Source organism: Equus asinus, chromosome 23 (assembly GCF_041296235.1).
Source record: "Equus asinus isolate D_3611 breed Donkey chromosome 23, EquAss-T2T_v2, whole genome shotgun sequence".
Lineage (NCBI taxonomy): Eukaryota > Metazoa > Chordata > Mammalia > Perissodactyla > Equidae > Equus > Equus asinus.
Window position 1 is genome coordinate 15,946,955 of NC_091812.1, and position 18,557 is coordinate 15,965,511.

The 18,557-nt window shown below is 51.4% G+C and overlaps 1 protein-coding gene across 5 annotated transcripts in view; it reads right to left on the minus strand.

The window, feature by feature from the left end:
• Positions 1 to 454: 454 nt before the first annotated feature.
• DAPK1 (death associated protein kinase 1) overlaps positions 455 to 18,557 on the minus strand; it is a 171,151-nt gene continuing 153,048 nt past the window's right edge. For all 5 annotated transcript variants that reach the window (XM_014826971.3, XM_044757003.2, XM_014826972.3 and 2 more), the window contains exons 21-26: positions 12,452 to 12,640; positions 10,375 to 10,572; positions 9,184 to 9,322; positions 7,678 to 7,798; positions 5,283 to 5,471; positions 455 to 2,944 (exon numbers count right to left, since the gene is read on the minus strand). In XM_014826971.3, the coding sequence (XP_014682457.1) occupies positions 1,712 to 2,944; positions 5,283 to 5,471; positions 7,678 to 7,798; positions 9,184 to 9,322; positions 10,375 to 10,572; positions 12,452 to 12,640 (2,069 nt within the window). In that variant the 3' untranslated portion in view covers positions 455 to 1,711. The remainder of the gene's footprint in view (positions 2,945 to 5,282; positions 5,472 to 7,677; positions 7,799 to 9,183; positions 9,323 to 10,374; positions 10,573 to 12,451; positions 12,641 to 18,557) is intronic.

Here is an 18,557-nt window from a genome sequence, read left to right on the forward strand (position 1 = left end):
CAGCGGGTCACAGCTGGAGTCCCAGCTGCTGGCCTGGGTGGGGGGCCCAGTGAGACAAGGGGAGGCAGAGGAGGGTCTTCCATGCAGGGTGTCCTTGCCGCTGCAGGGCCCCACGCCCTCCACCTGTGTCCAGGGACAGGAGGCTTCCCCCGCCCCCCGCTGCCGAGACTAAAGGATTCAATTTGGTGTTTGGTTCACCCAAGGACATTGGGATGAGCCCCTTTTCTTTAAAGTGAGAACAAATGTGATCATCTGGGCTCTTTTTACTTCCTCAGACCATTCTCAATCTGAGGAATAATTGAACACCTAAAGAAACTGGGTTGTCTTCCACCCCCAGGAGTTTAGGTTTAATGACTTTGTGCATTTCAGATTGGTTGTCCCCCTGGGTGGAGTACTGGTAAGTGAAAACAAAGCAAAGAAAAAGAATCCTTTTTGAATTGAAGACCAACAAACTAATGTAACAAGCAACAGTTTATTTTTTAAAAAAGGAAAAAAATAAACAAAAAAGAAAAGAAAAACAAACAACTTTTTACTACATCTTATAGATTCAGTAAAAATACCTGTATTAATATATATGTATATACATATTGCATATATATATATATATACACACACACATATAACATTAAAATTACATGCTTCTCAGGACAGAAGAATCAGGACATGTTCCCTCATATCAATTTAAAACTATCACAATTTAAAACCACTGCAAGAAAAGTTGCTTCTTTTATTTTCTCTCTCGGACTTCAAGTACAGGAAATTATCAGACAGGATCTAAAGTGGAAAGCCACCTGCTCGCACAGACGACGGTGGCCTGCACGAGTCAGGAGGCAGGGTCTCCGGGGTCCTCACGTGGCCTCCCCACCCTTCTGCGGAGCAGCCTCCTCCTGAGAGGGCAGGAGCGAGAAGCGGGACATCCTGAGGTCCATGTGGACGTTCACACGACGTTTCAACAAAAGCAAACGAGAACATGTCTACCGTAGCAACAGCACTGGCCGGACGGCGCTCTGGGGGGGCGTTCCTCCCTCCCCTTTCCTTGACAAATGAAACACGAAACCGCTGGGAACACAACTCAGGGTGAAGCACCTCTGGCGATGATCAGCAAACAGCAGGGGACAGAGGGGGCGTTTCCTTCGTGACAGCTGCTGGCTGACTCATGATTTCAAACACACCCTCTTCTGCAAAAGGCACTCACATAATGTCTGTTTATAAATCATACAGTGCGATTCCATACATGGGAGTTTTTCCTACAAATATAAAAGAGAGAAGCTGAGGACATGGTATAACAAAGAAAAGAGTATAAGAAATACACCTTTTGGATAAATGTGCGCTTTTTTTTAAAGGACAATCTATATAGTAGTTAAAAAAATTTTCATTGAAAAGTTAGGAATTCCAGTAAAATTATCAGTAAGAAGCAAGGTACTAGAGGATGAGAGATGGGGTCCAGAACACAGAGCAGAGGGGTGCTAGTTTTTCAAATGGCCAAAGGAAAGGATATGGTCTGTTCTTAAACTAGAAAGACCATGTAATACAACGGAACGTGTGGGAAGGAGGGAGGTAGTGGCAGAGAAATAAGTGATGTGGGAGGGAGGGTGGCGTCCCTCAGCAAGTGGGCGGACGAAGGGATGCACCGGAATCTCTGACGGGAAGACGGGCTGATCCCCCTTGCTTCTGCAGTCCGAAGAGACCCTGCCCAAAACGAAGGCTGCCCTCACCGGGACACGACCGAGCTAATGGAATTATAGGACGTGCCGCTGTTGCAGCTCGAGGCGTAGGCCTCCTGGCCACTGCCGTCCAGGTTGATTTTGAACACAGAGGAGGCCTTCAGCAGAAAGTCGGCCGCATCCCGGCGCCCCAGCTCCCGCAGTTTGGACATGAGGACGCCGACCGTGCTCTCAGGGTAGGAGGTCCATTCCCGGAGCAGGGCGTGGAGCGGGCTCGGGAGGAACTCCTTAGGAGCCCCATTATTGGTGTTGTACTTTGCCACAAGGTCAGGGAGGCCCAAGTTCATGGCCAGAAGGCACCAGTCCTTCCCCATGGGGTCGGGCGGGTCCAGCAGGCGACTGAGTTTCCTCCGGGTCAGGAGGTTCAGGTCTGATGCGTGGATGTCCATCCCCAGGCTGGCCTGCGAGTAGATGTCATGGCAGCCGAAGCACATGATGCTGCTGAAGCTCTCCCTGTACCCGCCCATGGTGTTGGTCAGCGAGGTCTCCTTCAGGGTCTGCGCCCGGAAGAAGTCTCTCGGCTGGTAGATCATGACCGGCTCGTGGTGCTCCCTCAGCTGCTGGGGGCTCAGGTAATGCTTCACCGTCAACAGCCCAGGCAGCGTGGTGGCCATGACGTTCTCGATGGTGCTGCACACCGAGTCCAGCAGGAGGCAGCACTTGATCTTTTCCGTCTCCAGACCACGCACCTGGACCTCGATGCCCTGGCCGTGGTTGACCAGCAGCACCAGCAGCTCAGCCCCGCGGTTGGCAATCTTGCAGCCATTCACCCACAGGCGGATGTCTGCGTCGCCCTCGGTGCTCTGTTGGTGGATCCACCGGCAGAGGTTCACCTGGACCTTGTGAAAGATGCCGCACGGGAAGGGGGTGAGGTGCTCCACCGGGACGATGCGCACGCCGCCATAGACCATCACCTCGTCCTCCTCGTCCGTCCAGGAGCGGTGCAGGCTGTCTGTCTTGATCAGGGCGGGGATGTCCACCATGGTCCCACTGCTCAGGTCCCGGGCGCAGATGTCCATGGCATCCAGGATCTGCAGCAGCTCCTCCACGTCGCTGTCGGGCACCAGGCGCTGCACGTCCTCCATGGTGTAGCGGCCCCGGTAATGGTGCAGGGCCCGGGGGGTCTCGACGGAGAGCAGCTTCCCCAGGACGCTGGTGCAGAGCCAGCGGGGGTCCAGGAGCAGCACGTCCTGGACTGTTTCACTCTGCATGATGTTGATCTGCCAGAGGGGACAACAGGAGGTCACACACAGGAACATAAATGGATGGGTGCAGCAGCTGCTCAGAGCACCCAAGGGCCCGAGCAGTGACAAGATCTGTGCGGATGTGGCAAGGAATGACCCAGGGCATTCACGTGGATGGATCTGGGAAACCAAACGCTGAGCCCGAAACCCAGCTTGGGAATGTCATAAGAGAGATTCTGAAAAGACTATCTTGGACTCTAAAAAATGTAATGAAAGGCAAAAAAGAGGGAAAGAGATGGCAGCCAAATGTAATGAGTGATTTTTGACTGGATTCTGAATCCCAAAATAAATACATAAATGAATACAAACAGCTATATAAGAAATCATTGGGACAAGTGGCAAACACTTGAATGAAAACTACATGTTTAATAAAGTATGATATCAATGTTACGGTTCCAGAATGTGAAAATTATATTGCGGTTATGTGGAAGAATGTCCTTCTCCTTAGAAGATACAGGCTAAATTATTTAGGGGTAAAATGCCATGATATTTAAAAAGTAAATAGACAAATAGACGAGAGAAGGGTAAAGCAAGTGTACCAAAAGGAGACAATTGGTTAATTTAGGTGTGGTGTATACGAGGATTCGCAGTACTATTCTTGCAACTTCTCTGAAGGCTTGAAATCTTTCAAAAAAGATTCAGAACAATGTTCTATCACTACATAAATTTCTCACACACATTCATACAAAAGGTGTGGCAGGACATCCACCATGACAGTGGCTGGCCCTGGAGCGGGGAGGGAGCGGGCAGGCTGCAGGTGATCCGCGAGCCAGCATCTACTTCTTGATAAGGCATCTGGTGGGACACCATCTGCAGTTGAGACCACCTGTCAGCTCAGGGTCATCGAAGACAGACTGATAAACTGTCCCATATTGGAGAAGACTAAGGTTGGCTAAGCGCATTGTGGGGTCCTGGGCCAGAAAAAAGTCGCTAGGAGGACAACTGGTGACATTTAAATAAGATCCGCAGATTAGTCCTGGAGGGCAGTAACAACGCTGGAGGAGAGGCTGGCGGCCCTCAGAGGGCCACCTGATTTGGAATTCCCTTCTCCTTACCCCCCCCTTTTTTTTTTTTTGAGTAAGATTGGCCCTGAGCTAACATCCGTGCCTGTCTTCCTCTACTTTATACGTGGGACGCCTGCCACAGCATGGCCCAACAAGCACCCGGGATCTCAACTGGAGAACCCCGGGCCACCAAAGTGCAACACGCGAACTTAACCTCTGAGCACTGGGCTGGCCCCTTTTTTCCTCTACTTTCAAGTCTTTGTTTATTTACGTGCTACATCTCATGGGCAAGGAGGTATGTGATGCCAAATAAAGTGAATTATAGGCTATGATCGAGAAAGCTGTTGATCAAATCCTAGACATGAGAGAATACCGTGCCAAAAGGAGTGAGTGTATGATTATGATGAAAACATCTTCTCATATCCAGCAGCATTTTATAACGTGGCCTTTAACCCTCCAGCTACCCCCATCCTCAGACCCACTTTAAAGTGTCGTGGGAGGGGCCAGTGGAGTAGCGGCAGTTTCATGAGTCCCAAAGCTGAAGCCATCCCCGCCTGAGGCTCCAGTTTTCAGGGTCACTGGCTCTGGACTCAGTTTTGATTTCAAGCTGATACGATTCACACAAACCAGCCACAGGGTCAGAGGTGGCACGTGAGATCGGAGGGGCAGCTGCTGTGCTCTAAAATTCTCAGAACTGCTCTTCTTGGCCCAGATTAGCCTACGCCGTCTCCTGACTACACACATGGAGAATGGGAAGGCTATGCCCCCCCTTCTGGAGCCGGGCACACAGTGCAATTTAGAACAGGTTCTCCACTGCATCTCAGTGCCGAATGTGGAGCAAAGACTCCCATCTCTTGGTCATTCCTGCGGGTCACTGTGCCTTAGCGTCTCCAGACATCGCATTGTCACAGCCATTTCTTGACTGCCCGTGAACCCAAGAGGTCTGCTTGGAGCGGTACCAGCCCGTGGAGAGCAGCCATCCTGAGGGCAGCTCAGCCCCAGGTGCCCCAGGTCGAGAGCAGGGAGGCCCATCCTCCGGTGCACTGGGAACTGTGCTCCTTAACTAAGAATCTGGAAAACAAGCCAGAGTGAACAAAACCACAGCTCTTGGGGTGGAGAGGGGCGCAGGGAACGGCTCAGGCGGTCACTGAGGCCCTGTGCAGCAACCTCGTGTCTGGACATAGTGTGGGGCATGGGGCGGTTTCCACACCGCCTCCCCAGGCCCAGCCTACCCTCAGATGCTGGGACTGGTGACAGAAATGAGTCCCCGGAGGCACCTCAGAGCCCCACCTAGCTGGAGAAGCCCTTACCTCGCCCGCACTGTGCAGCTGCTGGGCTATGCGCCGGAGGTCCTCCTGACTGGCCAGGGGGTTCAGCTGGTCCTGCACGTCACACACGAACTGCTGCAGTGACATCAGCTGGTTGGGCCCGTTGAGCTTCCTCCAGGAAGGCAGCGTGGAGATGATTTTCTCGCACAGGTGAGTCATTGGAGGGCAGACCTAGAAGATACAGGACCGGACAGGTCAACGGACGGCTGTGGCGACTCAGGCGGAGCACGGCAGAAACGGCGCCACTCACGTCTGCGCCGACGCTCGCGAGTCTTTGCGTAAGTTAGGGCTCTTTTGGTGAGGCACTGGGCAGTTCTTACTCCAGCGTGGCCCTTAAGCAGAACCTACGTATGAGTCACGCAATTTGCAGAGGCTTTCATTTCTATTGCTCACGTTAGCCAGATGGTGAGGCTTCACAAGGACGTTTCTGGAATTGTGGACTCAATCAACTAACGTTCACTAATTCCTGATGTTTTACTCCCTCCCTCCCTCACATGGAATGACAGTGTCAGCCAGAGGATGGTCACTTCAGGAACACAGAGAGGAAAAGAGAATAAGTATCGTGATCAATACCAGAGTGGGTTTTTAACAATAAATTCGATATTTATGGAAATTGTTGTTGAAATATTATTTCAAATTAGCCTAATTCTTGGTAATTGGCTTGAAATGGCTTTTTAATCTCTTAACTTAGTTAAACAGATCAGTCTATGTTACAGACTCGTATAATCAGCACCCCTTCCTGACTAGAACCACACCAGCCGGACACTGCACTGCATCACTAATCCGGCAGCCCCTTCTGGAATCCTGCCTTTTATGTCAGTTACGTCCACTCCCTATTAACAAACACAACTCCCAAGGAGAAAGGGAGTTTATTTGGTGGGCTCCACCTGCCTGACCTCAGGAGTTGGGGGGGGTGGAGCAGAAGGCACGTCACACCCCCCCTAAAAACTCTCCAGGGACTCCCTCCCCCTGCAGCATCCACAGATGGCCGTCCACTGCTTTCTGTGGCCAGGTTGCTCTGAGGCCCCCAGTCTGCTCCTCGCCTGCTGGCCGTGCCACGGTGGGGCCCTATCAGAAAGCGGGGGCCAGGCTTCATGAGAGAGCAGTGGGTCCCTGCAAACCCCGCCAGCTCGTCTGGGACCGGAGCCTGGCGTCGGAAGCTCAGCATGTCCTGCCGGGCAAGCCGTAAGCTGTCACTAGAGGGGGCACCCGCTGGGCAGGGGGCGAGAGGCACGTTCCCCGAGTGGACACTGGCTTGTGCAGCACGAACATTTCCGGGGGCATTGCAGCATTTTCCCCTCGGGACGCTTGCCCTTTCCAGACCAATTTTGGAGAGTTTTTTGAATAGTACAGATAGTAACCTGTTATGTGTCAAAGACATTGAGAATATTTCTCCACAGTCTATCTCACCTTTTAACTGTGTTGATAGAACTTATTTGCCAGAAAAATTTTTTTAACTTTTATTTTGTCAATGAGGCATATTTTCTTTGAAAACGTCTGGGGCTTCCTATCTCGGTTTAAAAGTTTTCCCAACCCTTCCCAAGTTGCTGTAAAAATACATTCTCTATTTCCACTCAGGATATGTTTTATTTTTTTCCATTTAAAGCTTTAATCCACCCAGAATTTATTTTGCACCATGCAGTGACCAGGACTTCGACCTTATTTCCCTCTAGGCAAACAGCCAGTTGCACCAGATCATTCATTAAATAACATTTTCCCCATCAAACTGAACAATGTCTTTCTTTTCTATTAAATTTCTGTAGATGTGATTTACTTCTAAACCCTAATCTATTCCAATTATTTATTGATCGATCAATTACAGAGCCTTTCTCATACGTTTTATTTATTCTTCCATTGGAATTTTAAGATAAAAAGCCCAATCTCCTCAATCCCGTCTAGCAGTGTATGAAGTCTAAACAACCCGGGAAAGCTAACGTACGTTAGTAAGATCTTGCCATCCAAGAATACAGTCTCATTCCACTTGTTTATCCACTATTTCATGCACCTCGATAAATTTTGCTGGTAACTGTTTTTCTACTTTTCTAAATGTTTCATGACAAGCACTTTTAAATTGATTTTGTACATGTGTAAAAAGCAGCTTTACTTTCACACAAACCTCTAAAACTGTCAGAATTTCATACACTCTAAGGTGGTCCACCTTGCCCATAGCAACCCCTGCACCTCCTGGCCCCCTTTGTTTCTCAACTCTTCCTTCCTCATCCCAGAGCAACAGAATAAAAACATGTCCATCGGCCACCTCTACTGGGCCCCTGAAAGCCGAACCAAACCAAGCCGGCCACTCAAACCTCACGGGGCCACTGGATGTGACTGGACGGTCTGGGCGAGGCTGGGTTCCAGCCCTCCCGGGTGTACTCACTGAAACAATCTGGCTCCGTATTTCTTGCAGGTGATTTCGAAGCACCTTCATGTCCTTAGACCCGGAAGCCCCGGCGTCCAGAACAAACAGCTTATTTGAAATGTGAAGATCGTTCCCAAACCTGAGGGAAGAGCAGTGCCCTTATTAGAGTGACTCAGTGTGACCAGGTGTTCCCGTGGCTGGGCCAGGCTCCTACTGGTCCAAAAGCCTGGCTGGAGGCGAGGAAGCTCTGGTGACCTTGCAAAGTCCCCTCCACCCTGCTGTTCACTGGACACTGTCACGTTACCCTGGTGCCGAGACTTGGGGAAAACTCAGAGTCATGCCGATGGTGCCTTGGCTTCCACAAAGCGGCAGGAACACAGCATGAAAAGATAACAGCTTCCCCAGACACAGGCAGGGTGAGGCCTAATGCGCTCACCTTACAACTTAGGAGAAGAGATGCTGTTGAAAGTCAACAGACTAAGAATAGAGGGACGAGTATGAGTTACTCCCTAGACCTAAAAATACTAATAGAAGCCCTATTTTTCATATCATGAAGATAATATAGAAGTGTCTTCGGTTGATAAACCAAGAATTCGAGTTATAGCACGTTATATAGAGCTGCAGGTTCAAACTTTTTTGACAGACATTAAGTAAAAATACGTATTTTTACACTGTGACCCTGTGCACATTCACATTTATAAGTGAAACAAAAGTTTAACAAAAATATTTGACATGAAATGCACTCACATCTTCCATTCCCCTCCATCTACCCCGCTCCACCCCATCCCACTTTACAAGGACGTCGGTAGGACCTCCTAAAGGAGTTTCATGACCCTCCATTGGTTTTAACTCATAGTGGTATGATGATAACCGCCAAAAGAACTGAAAGCTAAAAACTAAAATAAGTGAGGAGCTGCTGTAAAGCCTGGTGGCTACAGTTGGCGACACTGCATTATAGGATCAAAATTTGCTGCAAGAGCAGAACTTACATGTTCTCGAGAAAAAGAGCTAAGTGTGTGAAGTGATGGACGTGTTAATTAACTAGATGAGGAATCCTTTCACAATGTATACACACATCAAATCTCCACGATGTACACTTTAAATATCTTACAATTTTGCCAATTATACCTCAATAAAGATGAAAAAAATACCTGAAACAACGAGAAGAAGTCCCTTCCGGGCAGGGGTATCCGAGGGGAGAAGAGGAGTCGGAAGACCAGGGAGGGGTACTGAGGGGAGAAGAGGAGTCGGAAGACCAGGGAGGGGTACCCGAGGGGAGAAGAGGAGTCGGAAGACCGGGCAGGGGTACCGAGGGGAGAAGAGGAGCAGGAAGACAGCTGCCTTGTATCCCGCGCTCTTGATACTGTTTGATTTGTCATTATGTGTATTGAATGCTTTGATGAAAATAAAAAATACAACGAAAAAGGCAACTGAAGGAAAGAGGCCTTGAATTTCTTTAATTCGTTTCTCTGGCTCACACGACCTGGGCTGTGTTACCCTGAAGACCCAGCACCTGCCCCTTACCTGTTCCTGATTTCTTTCAGCAATGACGTGTCTTTGTCATATCCAAACTCGCCTCCGGCTGGACGAGGCACATTCATGATGTCGGCGTGTGTGGCCACCAGGACGACTCGGAGTGGGTTCTTCAGCTTGCCGCCGAAAGCTGGGGGGGGGAGAGAGAACTGTTTCGGAGAGGGGTTCTCCTCCCCGGCCATCTCTCCTCCCCAGGTGAGGAGGGGCGCGCTGGCCTCAGGCCCAGCTGTCTCTCCAGGTGGATGTGCACCCTGCCCAAAGACGCGAGAGCCCTGTGCCCGCAGTGAGGCGTGCCCTCTAGAAGGCCCCAGGCCCAGCCAACAACAAGGAGCCATTTCCTGCGCCTCAAGGAGGCTGCTCCGAAGTGGCCCAGAAACAACGTTGGAACACAGGCAGCCTCTCAGCTCTTCCTCCAGAGGCCCGGCTTGCACGGCAAGGGAGCTCTAACCTCTGCCTTGACAACACCAAGCACAGCCCTCTGAACGCAGCAAACCGCAGACACGGCTCAGAAGAAGAACTCCTGCAGCTCACACGGACGGAGAGCCTCTCACTACGGGAGTGTTTAAAAGAAACCAGGAAAGGGAAGGAGAAAGAAAGGCAAAACGGTGGCACGCCGAGAGTGATTAAGCCCCAGTTATTGGATTGTTAGATGCTTTTCAAGAGAAAATTGACTGCCGAGTTTTATATTTCACCACGGAAGGCGGCTGCTTTTGTTGTATGAAAAGAAGAAAAGCACTTTATTCCACACGATCGTCTCTTCAAGGAATAAAGTTAACGCCTTCAGTCAACATGGGCCTCCTCCTTCCATTCCTGACGGAGCTACAGCAGGAAGGGGGCTCACCCTGTTGACTAATCCCGGCCATCAGGTGAGGCACAGTCGCCCTCAAAGGAGCTGTTTCACTTGGCACCCAGCAAAGGCGACCACGCCGTAAAGAATGTAAGAAAAGGATCTCAAGCAATTGCTCAGACTTTTGTCTCCATGGCAGGAAAACTCAATCGTGAAGGAACTCCTGGCAGAACAAAGGAACAGGGGAGCCTCAGAAAGCCTCCACCGTGGGAATCTTCCAGGAGGAAGGAGGGCCGAAGGCAGCCGCAGCTGTTGGCCGCAAGCTGCAGGACCTGGGCACAGCCGGGGCGCAAGGCTGGCGGGAGGGGCCTGCACTCCCCCGCATTGGAGCTCACCTATGGGCTCTTCAACCGGCACAAGAGACTTCAGGAAACTGAGCCAGAAGATCACTTGGTTCAGCTGGATCTCGTAGGGTTCTTCCAGACTAAAAACGATGACATGGATCGATGTGGGATCGTTTGCAGCAAAATAGTCATAACAGCAGAAGTATACAGGATTTCCAGAGAACTCCCACACACTGAAATCGCCAACTCCTAAGGAGAAAAACGAAGATGACTACGGTGAAACAGCACTGCCAAATCTCAATCGCTTTTCCTAGCACTTTAGGGATTCCCAGTAGGGATGTCCACGGCATTCATCTGTTTATCTGTGTATCTGCTTAAGCACAGATCTATGTACGTAACATCTATATATCCCTATTACGGATGCCTATGTGTGTTTCTATAGCCACACCTTTTACCTGTAAATCTAAAAATCTACTTACATCTCTACCTGCTTATCCATTTTGCTAAACACTTTCATCATTGTATCTGTATCTATATCTCTATCATGTCTACTTATAAATACCCTGGAGTGGTATAGACACACACACAACACTCTCACACACGTGTGTGTGTGCATGCCTATAAGCATACATGGACATGTGTGTATACATACATACTTTGTTTTTCCCTCCTAAATATTATGAAATTGAAATGCACTATGAAATTATTATGCTCTCTGAAATGCAAGCTTAATTTTGGTTAAGCAGTAACTAAATTCACCTTCTACAGGGAGTGAGCGACCTGCTCAGGCTGGTCAGAATCAAGCAGGTGCTGTGCACAGGTGTAAGATGCACTAGCCCATTAGCAGCTCTGCATATGAAGGATGTAGGTGGAACTGGAAGGAGTCGGTAGGGGCAGAGTCAAGCAGGGTTCCAAGGTTTAGTGTATGTGTCTATGGGGGGGGTCAGCTGCTCCCCCACACTGGAGCTGCAGGTGCCCTGGTTTTCCTAAAGTGCCCGAGGGTAAGATTCTGACCTGGAGTTCCCAAGGCACCTAGAACCTCCTAATGACTGTCCAGACACATGGACGCCCCCACTTCTATACTGCCGCATCCCCCCAGGATGGTGACCACCTACCCAGCGGCCTCTGGGGTGGCCTGGCAGAGCCACTTATGTTACAGGATTTCAGGCTCTCTTTCCCTAATTTTTCCCCTCAGTGCTTATTCTGTGCCAGGAATTCTGCAGTTAGGAATCATTTTGGAAGATTCATTTAGAAAAGTCAGGGCTTTTCCAGAACTTTCTCTAGGAGCATGGGCACTCCTGGGGGGATGACCCTCGAAGTCTGGCAGCTCGAGCCTCAGTGTGAAGAGTTCTGGAACTCAGAAATAGGCCCTCTGAGCCTCGGGAGCACTGTCAGCCAGACTTGGAACGGGGTGAAGGCCTATGGGGGACAGGGGGTGAGGGCCGGGATGGTGGGGTACCGTGCACACGCCTCTCCCCATTTTACAGATGCAGGAACTGAGCCTCAGAGAAACTGCTTTATTCCTGCTCTAAACTGCATCTCAACAAGGCAGGGGGCTGGGGTTCTAGTGATCTGGGCCCAGCTGGGGGCCCTGGGAGCTCCCGGGCTGCAACACCGAGAAGGCAGTGGTCACTGGAGGAAGCAAACCTTCCCTGGGAACATTTGAAGCTTCACCCCCTTGGAAAGGTTTGAGAGCAAAGAACACACTTAAAATTTAGCCTAAAAAAAAAAAAATGCTGTGTCTCTATCAGAGCATTAGCAATGAGTGTAGATGATTTAGAAATAATTCTTCAAATGGCTAGTGGGAACTTTATGAGATTTCCCATCCAACTGGGTATTTAGCTCTACTTTAAAAAATGTATTCATTTACTCAACATTTAGTAGGCACCTACTGTGTGCCCATGCTTTGCTGGACGCCAGGGACACCAGGCTGTTTAGTTGACTTTTTAGGGGCATTAACCAGCCACACTTCAGTCCTGGGTCACTCCCAACGGCACTTGCACCGGCTCTCCCCTGTCCTTTGTGCAGCCGTGGTGGACGCCCATAGGACAGGCTCCCTAAGGGGAATGACTCACAGCCCTGGCAAAGGGAACCTGAGGTCCTGTCCCTGGGGGTGGGTGGGCCATACCGTTCAAATAGGCATTCTGGATGTCGATGGCCTTGGTGGACTGGTCATCAGCGGAGCAGTGCGGGTGGTGGGACGGTGCCACAAACACCTCCAGCATCCCTTTGGTGAGGCCCGGCTCGAACATCATGCTGCGGCTCCTCACGCTCACATTCTCGCAGCCCGGGTACAGGTTGTTGATGCTCACGGAGACTGCAGGCCAGAGAGGACGCAGGTCAGACCTCGTGCGTGCGTGCGTGCTCCCCTCCTAGCCCTGGCCCATGCGTGGTCCCTTTCCAGTACACTCTCTGTCCCCACTCTACTCCTGCCTCAGGCTGGGTTGTATGTATGCCCCCGACATGTGCTGTGCAGCAAGGTTCCCAGGGATGTTGTCCTGATTCTGTTTGCTCCACCTGCCATCTCCCTTTCCCGCACTGCCCTGGGCCCCAGCACTGCAGCTCCCAGACTTATTTGCCATTTGCCTTCTGTCCAGGCCAGCCAATGGGAGGCAGGGGAGAGGCTGGGAGGAGAGAGGCCGAGGCACTTCTTTCCTCCTCGCTCCCTGATGCTTCTCTGATACCAGTTGTGTCTCTGACTCGAGACCCCCCTCAGCGGCTCTATCCCCGGAACTCCAGCTTTTCCAGAACATGATTTTCTCCTCTTGTCTTTCAGCCCCCGGGGAGGTGATGACTTCCCTCTGTTAGCAGCCTCCAGACGCCTGTCTCTCGTACGTTCCTTTGAACTTTGCCCAGGAGTCTGCTCTTTCGTTTAAGTCCCCACCAGGACCCTGATGGATGCAGACGAGGCGAGTACCACTCTGGTACATGAGACTGTTTTAGGTTGGCTGCAAAATGACCTGCGACAGTGGCAGGCCATGGCATGAAATCATGCAGAATGATTGAGACAGTCATTCCTTTTAAAAATTTAAATAAAAAGTTATTTCTTTTCAATTTAAAAAATTTAAAATGGGAAACAGTACACAGCCAGATTTTAATCACATTGTTTGCTGTTCATTCTGTTTATTTTAACTTATGGCAGTGGTATTGGTTTTTCATTTATAGTAGGGCTATTAACAATTTATTTTCAAATCAACATATTCTAGTAATAAAAAAGGTGAATCAGTTTTAAAAAATTACATAAACAGTAACAGTGGAATTTGCGGGGCAGCTGAATAACCCTGCTTGGGTCCCCTGCATCTGGACACAGAGCCTGTGCATCCCCAGGAGGGGAACCTGTGCTTAGTCACTGGCTTGCCTGTCTCTCCTAAGAGACCGCGCCCCCCCCCCCCCCCACCCCCGACCCCAGTGTTGTGAAGGCAAAGCCGGCCTCTCTGCCTCAGGGCCAGGGCTCAGGGAGGCTTGAGGCGGGGGCCCCATGGGTGCATGGGGGAGGGGCTTGCCCTAGAGTTGGCACCTATGGTTTGTAGTTAATAGTGACTGACATTGCAAAGAAATGACAATTTTACCTGGGCCACCTGACTTTTAAAAATGGTGATCCAAATGCAAAGGTAACTCCTTGTTTAAAGACCAAAGATTTCAGACTGAGGATGGGGACAAGGAGAAAATCCAGGGGGTGGGGGCAGGGAGGAGACAGGCGGAGCTCAGGGTCAGGGTCAGGTCTGAGGGAAGGAGGAAAGGTAATAAGATGGGAACAGTTATTAATATATATACACATATATATTTCTGATTACAAGTAGAAATCTTGGCAAACAGAAATGTAAAGAAGACAAGATGACAACTCTCAGTGTCAATGAGGCTGACATTTCAGTGTCTTTCTTTACATATCGTTAGTCAAATCTGACAAAGGTTATGGGGCTTCCCAGAATAGGCTTGTTCATTTCCCTGTGCCCTGAGACCGTGTCTGGGCCGACCACTGTCAGGTCACACTTGTCTGGGGGTCGTGCGGGCTCATGCAGGCTGAGGCAGAGCAGGCCAGATCTGGTAAACGAGAATGCCCCTCCCGGATGTTTCGCTAGGAGGATAAAAGGGTAGGACAGGGTGTGTAAACAGTATTAGTGAATAACAACTTCACAGGGAAAGGGTGAAATTATAGGAGGAAACCATTCCCTTTTGCTAATCACTGACCCCTAGTGGTAAAACATGGCAGGCCTGATGGAGAAGCCACCTGTGCTCTGGGAGAGCTTCCTCCCTGCGGCCTGCCTGGGGAGGGCAGGCTCACCTCCTGCAGGGCTCCTCCTGGACCTCGCTCCTCCTCTGGCACTGGGTGCTCCCTTCCTCCTGCGAAGCCACAAACCAACAGCTACGACACTCAGCTGGCCACAAAGCGAGTGTGTGTGTGGCAGCCACACAAGCAGTGTGGGCTGGACCATGACCTGTGGTGAGCGGCTGCAGGCAGGGGCGCCTAGCTCCTCCCGTGCCACCTGATCCTGTCTCCTGGCTCGTGGCTCAGCCTTTAGCCTCCAGAGTTCTCAGGAGATGGCAAGGCAAAGGGCCAAGTTTCTAGAGGTGAACTTCCTGTGCCTGATGATACAAGTGTGCGCCGTGGGCATCCCTCCGGGGAAAGGAAAAGGCCTGTCCATTCTAGCAGAGGTCATGAATGTCCAGAGTCTGGCCTAGGAGACAGCAGAGCAGGGACCCCTGGCACTGGCAGTGCCACTGTGAGGTGATGATGCTGCTGTTTCTGGAACCAGACCTCCTTCCCTGGAGGCGACACTCTGGGCAGCCTTTCCTGGGTGTCCTTTCTGCAGTATCCATCCATAGACACTGAATGAGAGCTGGCCGCCTGCCCCCAGGCCAGTCTCCTCCAGGCAGCCCTTAATGCTGTTCTGTGAGGGCCAGGAAGTGACAGGTGAGCTGGCTGGTCTAGGACAGGTGGCGTCCAGGCCCTGCATGTTGCTGTCTCCGCCAGCAGCTCCCTCGGCTGGGCACACTCGCCCTTGGGGCAGGATGCAGCCTGCTACAGAGCCCGCGGGCAGAGCTCTGGGCTGTTCCCGGCCCCGGGCCGATATTTACCTGCAGAGTCTGGTCTCTTCCAGGGGCTGTTTGGGGGAGAAACTCTACCCATCCTGGGAGTAGATCAGCCACCTGGGCACTAAGCAGCACCAGCCTCTATGGGGTTACCCTCTCTTCCATCCTTGCCTAGGCCCCCCAGGAGGGCGCCTGGCTTTGGTCAGACAGATCTGGGACTGACGTCCCCCTCTGACATTGACTAGGGGTGACCTCAGCCTAGGAGTCATGTGCTCCAAGGCAACCTCATTTCTGTCACAGGGCAGAATTTCGTACATGGGGGCGGGAGTTGGCTCCTGAGCTCTCTCCTGGCCCATCGGACTTGTGGGGTGCGGGGCTGGGTGGAGACGGGGACGTGGTACAGAGCCTCTCGTGGGGCGGCCGCCCTCCTCTCGCTAACCAGCACTGGGCAGCAACGGGAATCCAGTGTGGCCAGAACTCCCAACCTTCCCCAGGAAGTCACACAGCCAACTTCTTAGCCGAAATCTCCTGATTTTTAAATGTTGGCAGCTAATCCGATTTTTCTCCTTCTCTCCCCCATATTACACAGAACACTGCAGCTCACAGGCTGCTGGACATCCACCTGGGCCTCAGGCAGCCATGCCTTACATCTCCGAGCCTTGCTTACTTTGCTCTGGAGTGGGTTCATGACACAACCTCACAATGGTGCGAGAATCCGAGAGGACACGTGTGCACAGGCCAAACTGATAATCACACGCGTGCCTTTCCACACTCTTTTGCTTCTACATAGGTTTTGTCTTGTCTCCCCAAGGAGCAGCAGCTCTGCCACCTGGATAACCCAAGAAAAGCCCCTTGGCCTTCTCTCACGTCTTTGAGGCATTTTCTACTGTCTTAGGTCTTGCAAATCCCCACATGGACTTTCCTCAGACAAGTGACCGCAGAGAGCAGAGTGCCTCCTGCGAGAACGACGATGTCAGCTCCCAGGAGAAGGGAGTACATTTTGAAAGTTTTCTCCCTTCAGCTCCTTCTGGTAGCAAAGCCAGCGTCCTCTGAGATGACAGGACTTCAGAAGGACTCTAAAGAACTCAGTCGCAGGGGACATAAGGCAGAGCAGCGTCTGCCTCCTGACAGTCTTTGGAGGAGCCCGGCCCCGCTGGAGTGCTCCCTTGACAGAGACACTGACGGGCAGAGGGGGAGGCAGCTCTGAACCCAGGGCGGCCGAGAGGACAGGAGAGGCAGCCTCCCGAGACGCGCGCCTCCATGCTGACTGCGGCCGGGCGGCTCGTTTGGTCCAGAGTGCGCATCGTCCCCGAGAGTCTTCTGTCACTGTGCCCCAGGACCAAGTCTCTCCCAGCACTGGCTGGAGGACACATGGTGAGCTGTGCTGACAAACCGGCCATCCTGAGCTGCGTTCGTCAAGAATCTACTTTCAGATGTGGAAAATTGGCCAGAAGGAAGATGGCGATAGTACTCCTGAGGGGTGAGGACTGAGCAGCAGGTAAAAGCTCTCCCTCCCAGGGGGCCCACGTGCCACCTGATGTGTGGCCGCTGCAGTTCAGTTCCTGGGCTCCCGGCGCAGAATCCTCACACCCAACGCAGACTTACAAAATCTGTCTGTCTCCCTCTGTCTCTGTCACACACACACAGACACACACACAGACACGGTCTTCTTCTGCGCTCTCCCCCAACAGTGGGTTAGACTGGAGTGACCTTAACCCCCAGCAGGACAGAGTGGGCTCCCTCTAGAGTGACATGAGGAGCTGCCAGAGAAGTCACCTTGAAAGAGAAGCACTGGCCTGGTCCACACACACAGGCTGAACCTAACCATTAAATCTGGAAAACTAGTGGCTTCAGACAAGGTGTCAGCCATCTTACATCCCAAAACTGAGCCAAAACTACAGTGGAAAACGGAAAACATGTGCATGAAAATGCCCCTACTCAGACGGAGTTAGAAGTGTCGTTAACCAGCACTGGCTCTGGAACCAGACACTTCATCACTGCCAGCTGGGACACCAGGCAGCCTACTTGACCCCTCCAGCCTTCAGTAAGACGGTGGGAAAAACGCCCCGTAAGGCTGTCGTGTGGATTCAATCAGGTGTCACACGTACCAGATTTTGCTCAGTTCCTGGCACACAGTTAGTGCTCAATAAGTATTAGCGATATGTATTAGCAATATCACAACCACACTAATTATAAATCTGTTTTGGTTACTATTTATTCCCCAAGTTTCAATTCTATTGCTGTGTTCAGAGAAAAGAAGGCGAAAGTGGCACGTAAACTCAGTCAGCTGTCCCCTGGCTAAGGCTCCCCAGACACCCTCCTCATGGAGAGAGAAATCACACAGAAACACAAACTCTAAATCATTTGTTTTCACCCCAGGAAACAGCTACGACACCTTTGTAATATCATGTACAGAAAACCGATCCCAGCCACAAAGTGTCAAAATTGACATTGCTGGGAGGCTCTTTAAAGATCTCTATTCTTCACAAAATTTAATCCCCTCACTCTATTATCATTTTTGTGTGTGTGTGAGGAAGATCAGCCCTGAGCTAACATCCGTGCCAAACCTCCTCTACTTTGTAGTGAGATGCCTCCACAGCATGGCCGATGAGTAGAGCAGCTCTACACCTGGGATCCAAACCCACGAACCCAGGCCACTGAAGTGGAGTGTGCAGAACCTTAACCACTGGGCCCTGGGCTGGTCCCCTAATATCCTCACTCTAAAGGGGGATTCAGGAGAAATAACACCCCAGATTGCACAATCTCCTGTCTCAGTGAGGGTGCTTCCCCTGGGGAAGGACAGGTGACATTCAGCTCCGTGGCTCCGTGTCCTGGAAGGAGAGGAAGACAGTGAGCCTGCTTCCCGAGAAGGTCAACGTGAGCAGAAGGGCCCACCGTGACTGCCACTAAGGGGCTTTCAAAACCACCACCCAGCTCCGGGAGGCGCAGGAACGGTGCTTCCCCGTGAATCCAGCTTCACGGCTCCATGGGCGAGGACCTCTGCTGGGGACCGACATGCTGCCCGTGCAATCTGGGACCCATGTCAGTCCAAGCTCTGTGACTTTCAGGGCAGAGTCCTCGAGGAGGACAGGATGCAGCCCTGCTACCTGCACACCTGCGACTGTGACTGTGATTTCAGGGAGGCCCCTTCCCGCTGTCTCCGGGCAGCCTGCAACTGCCAGTTGAGAGGAGATGGACACAGG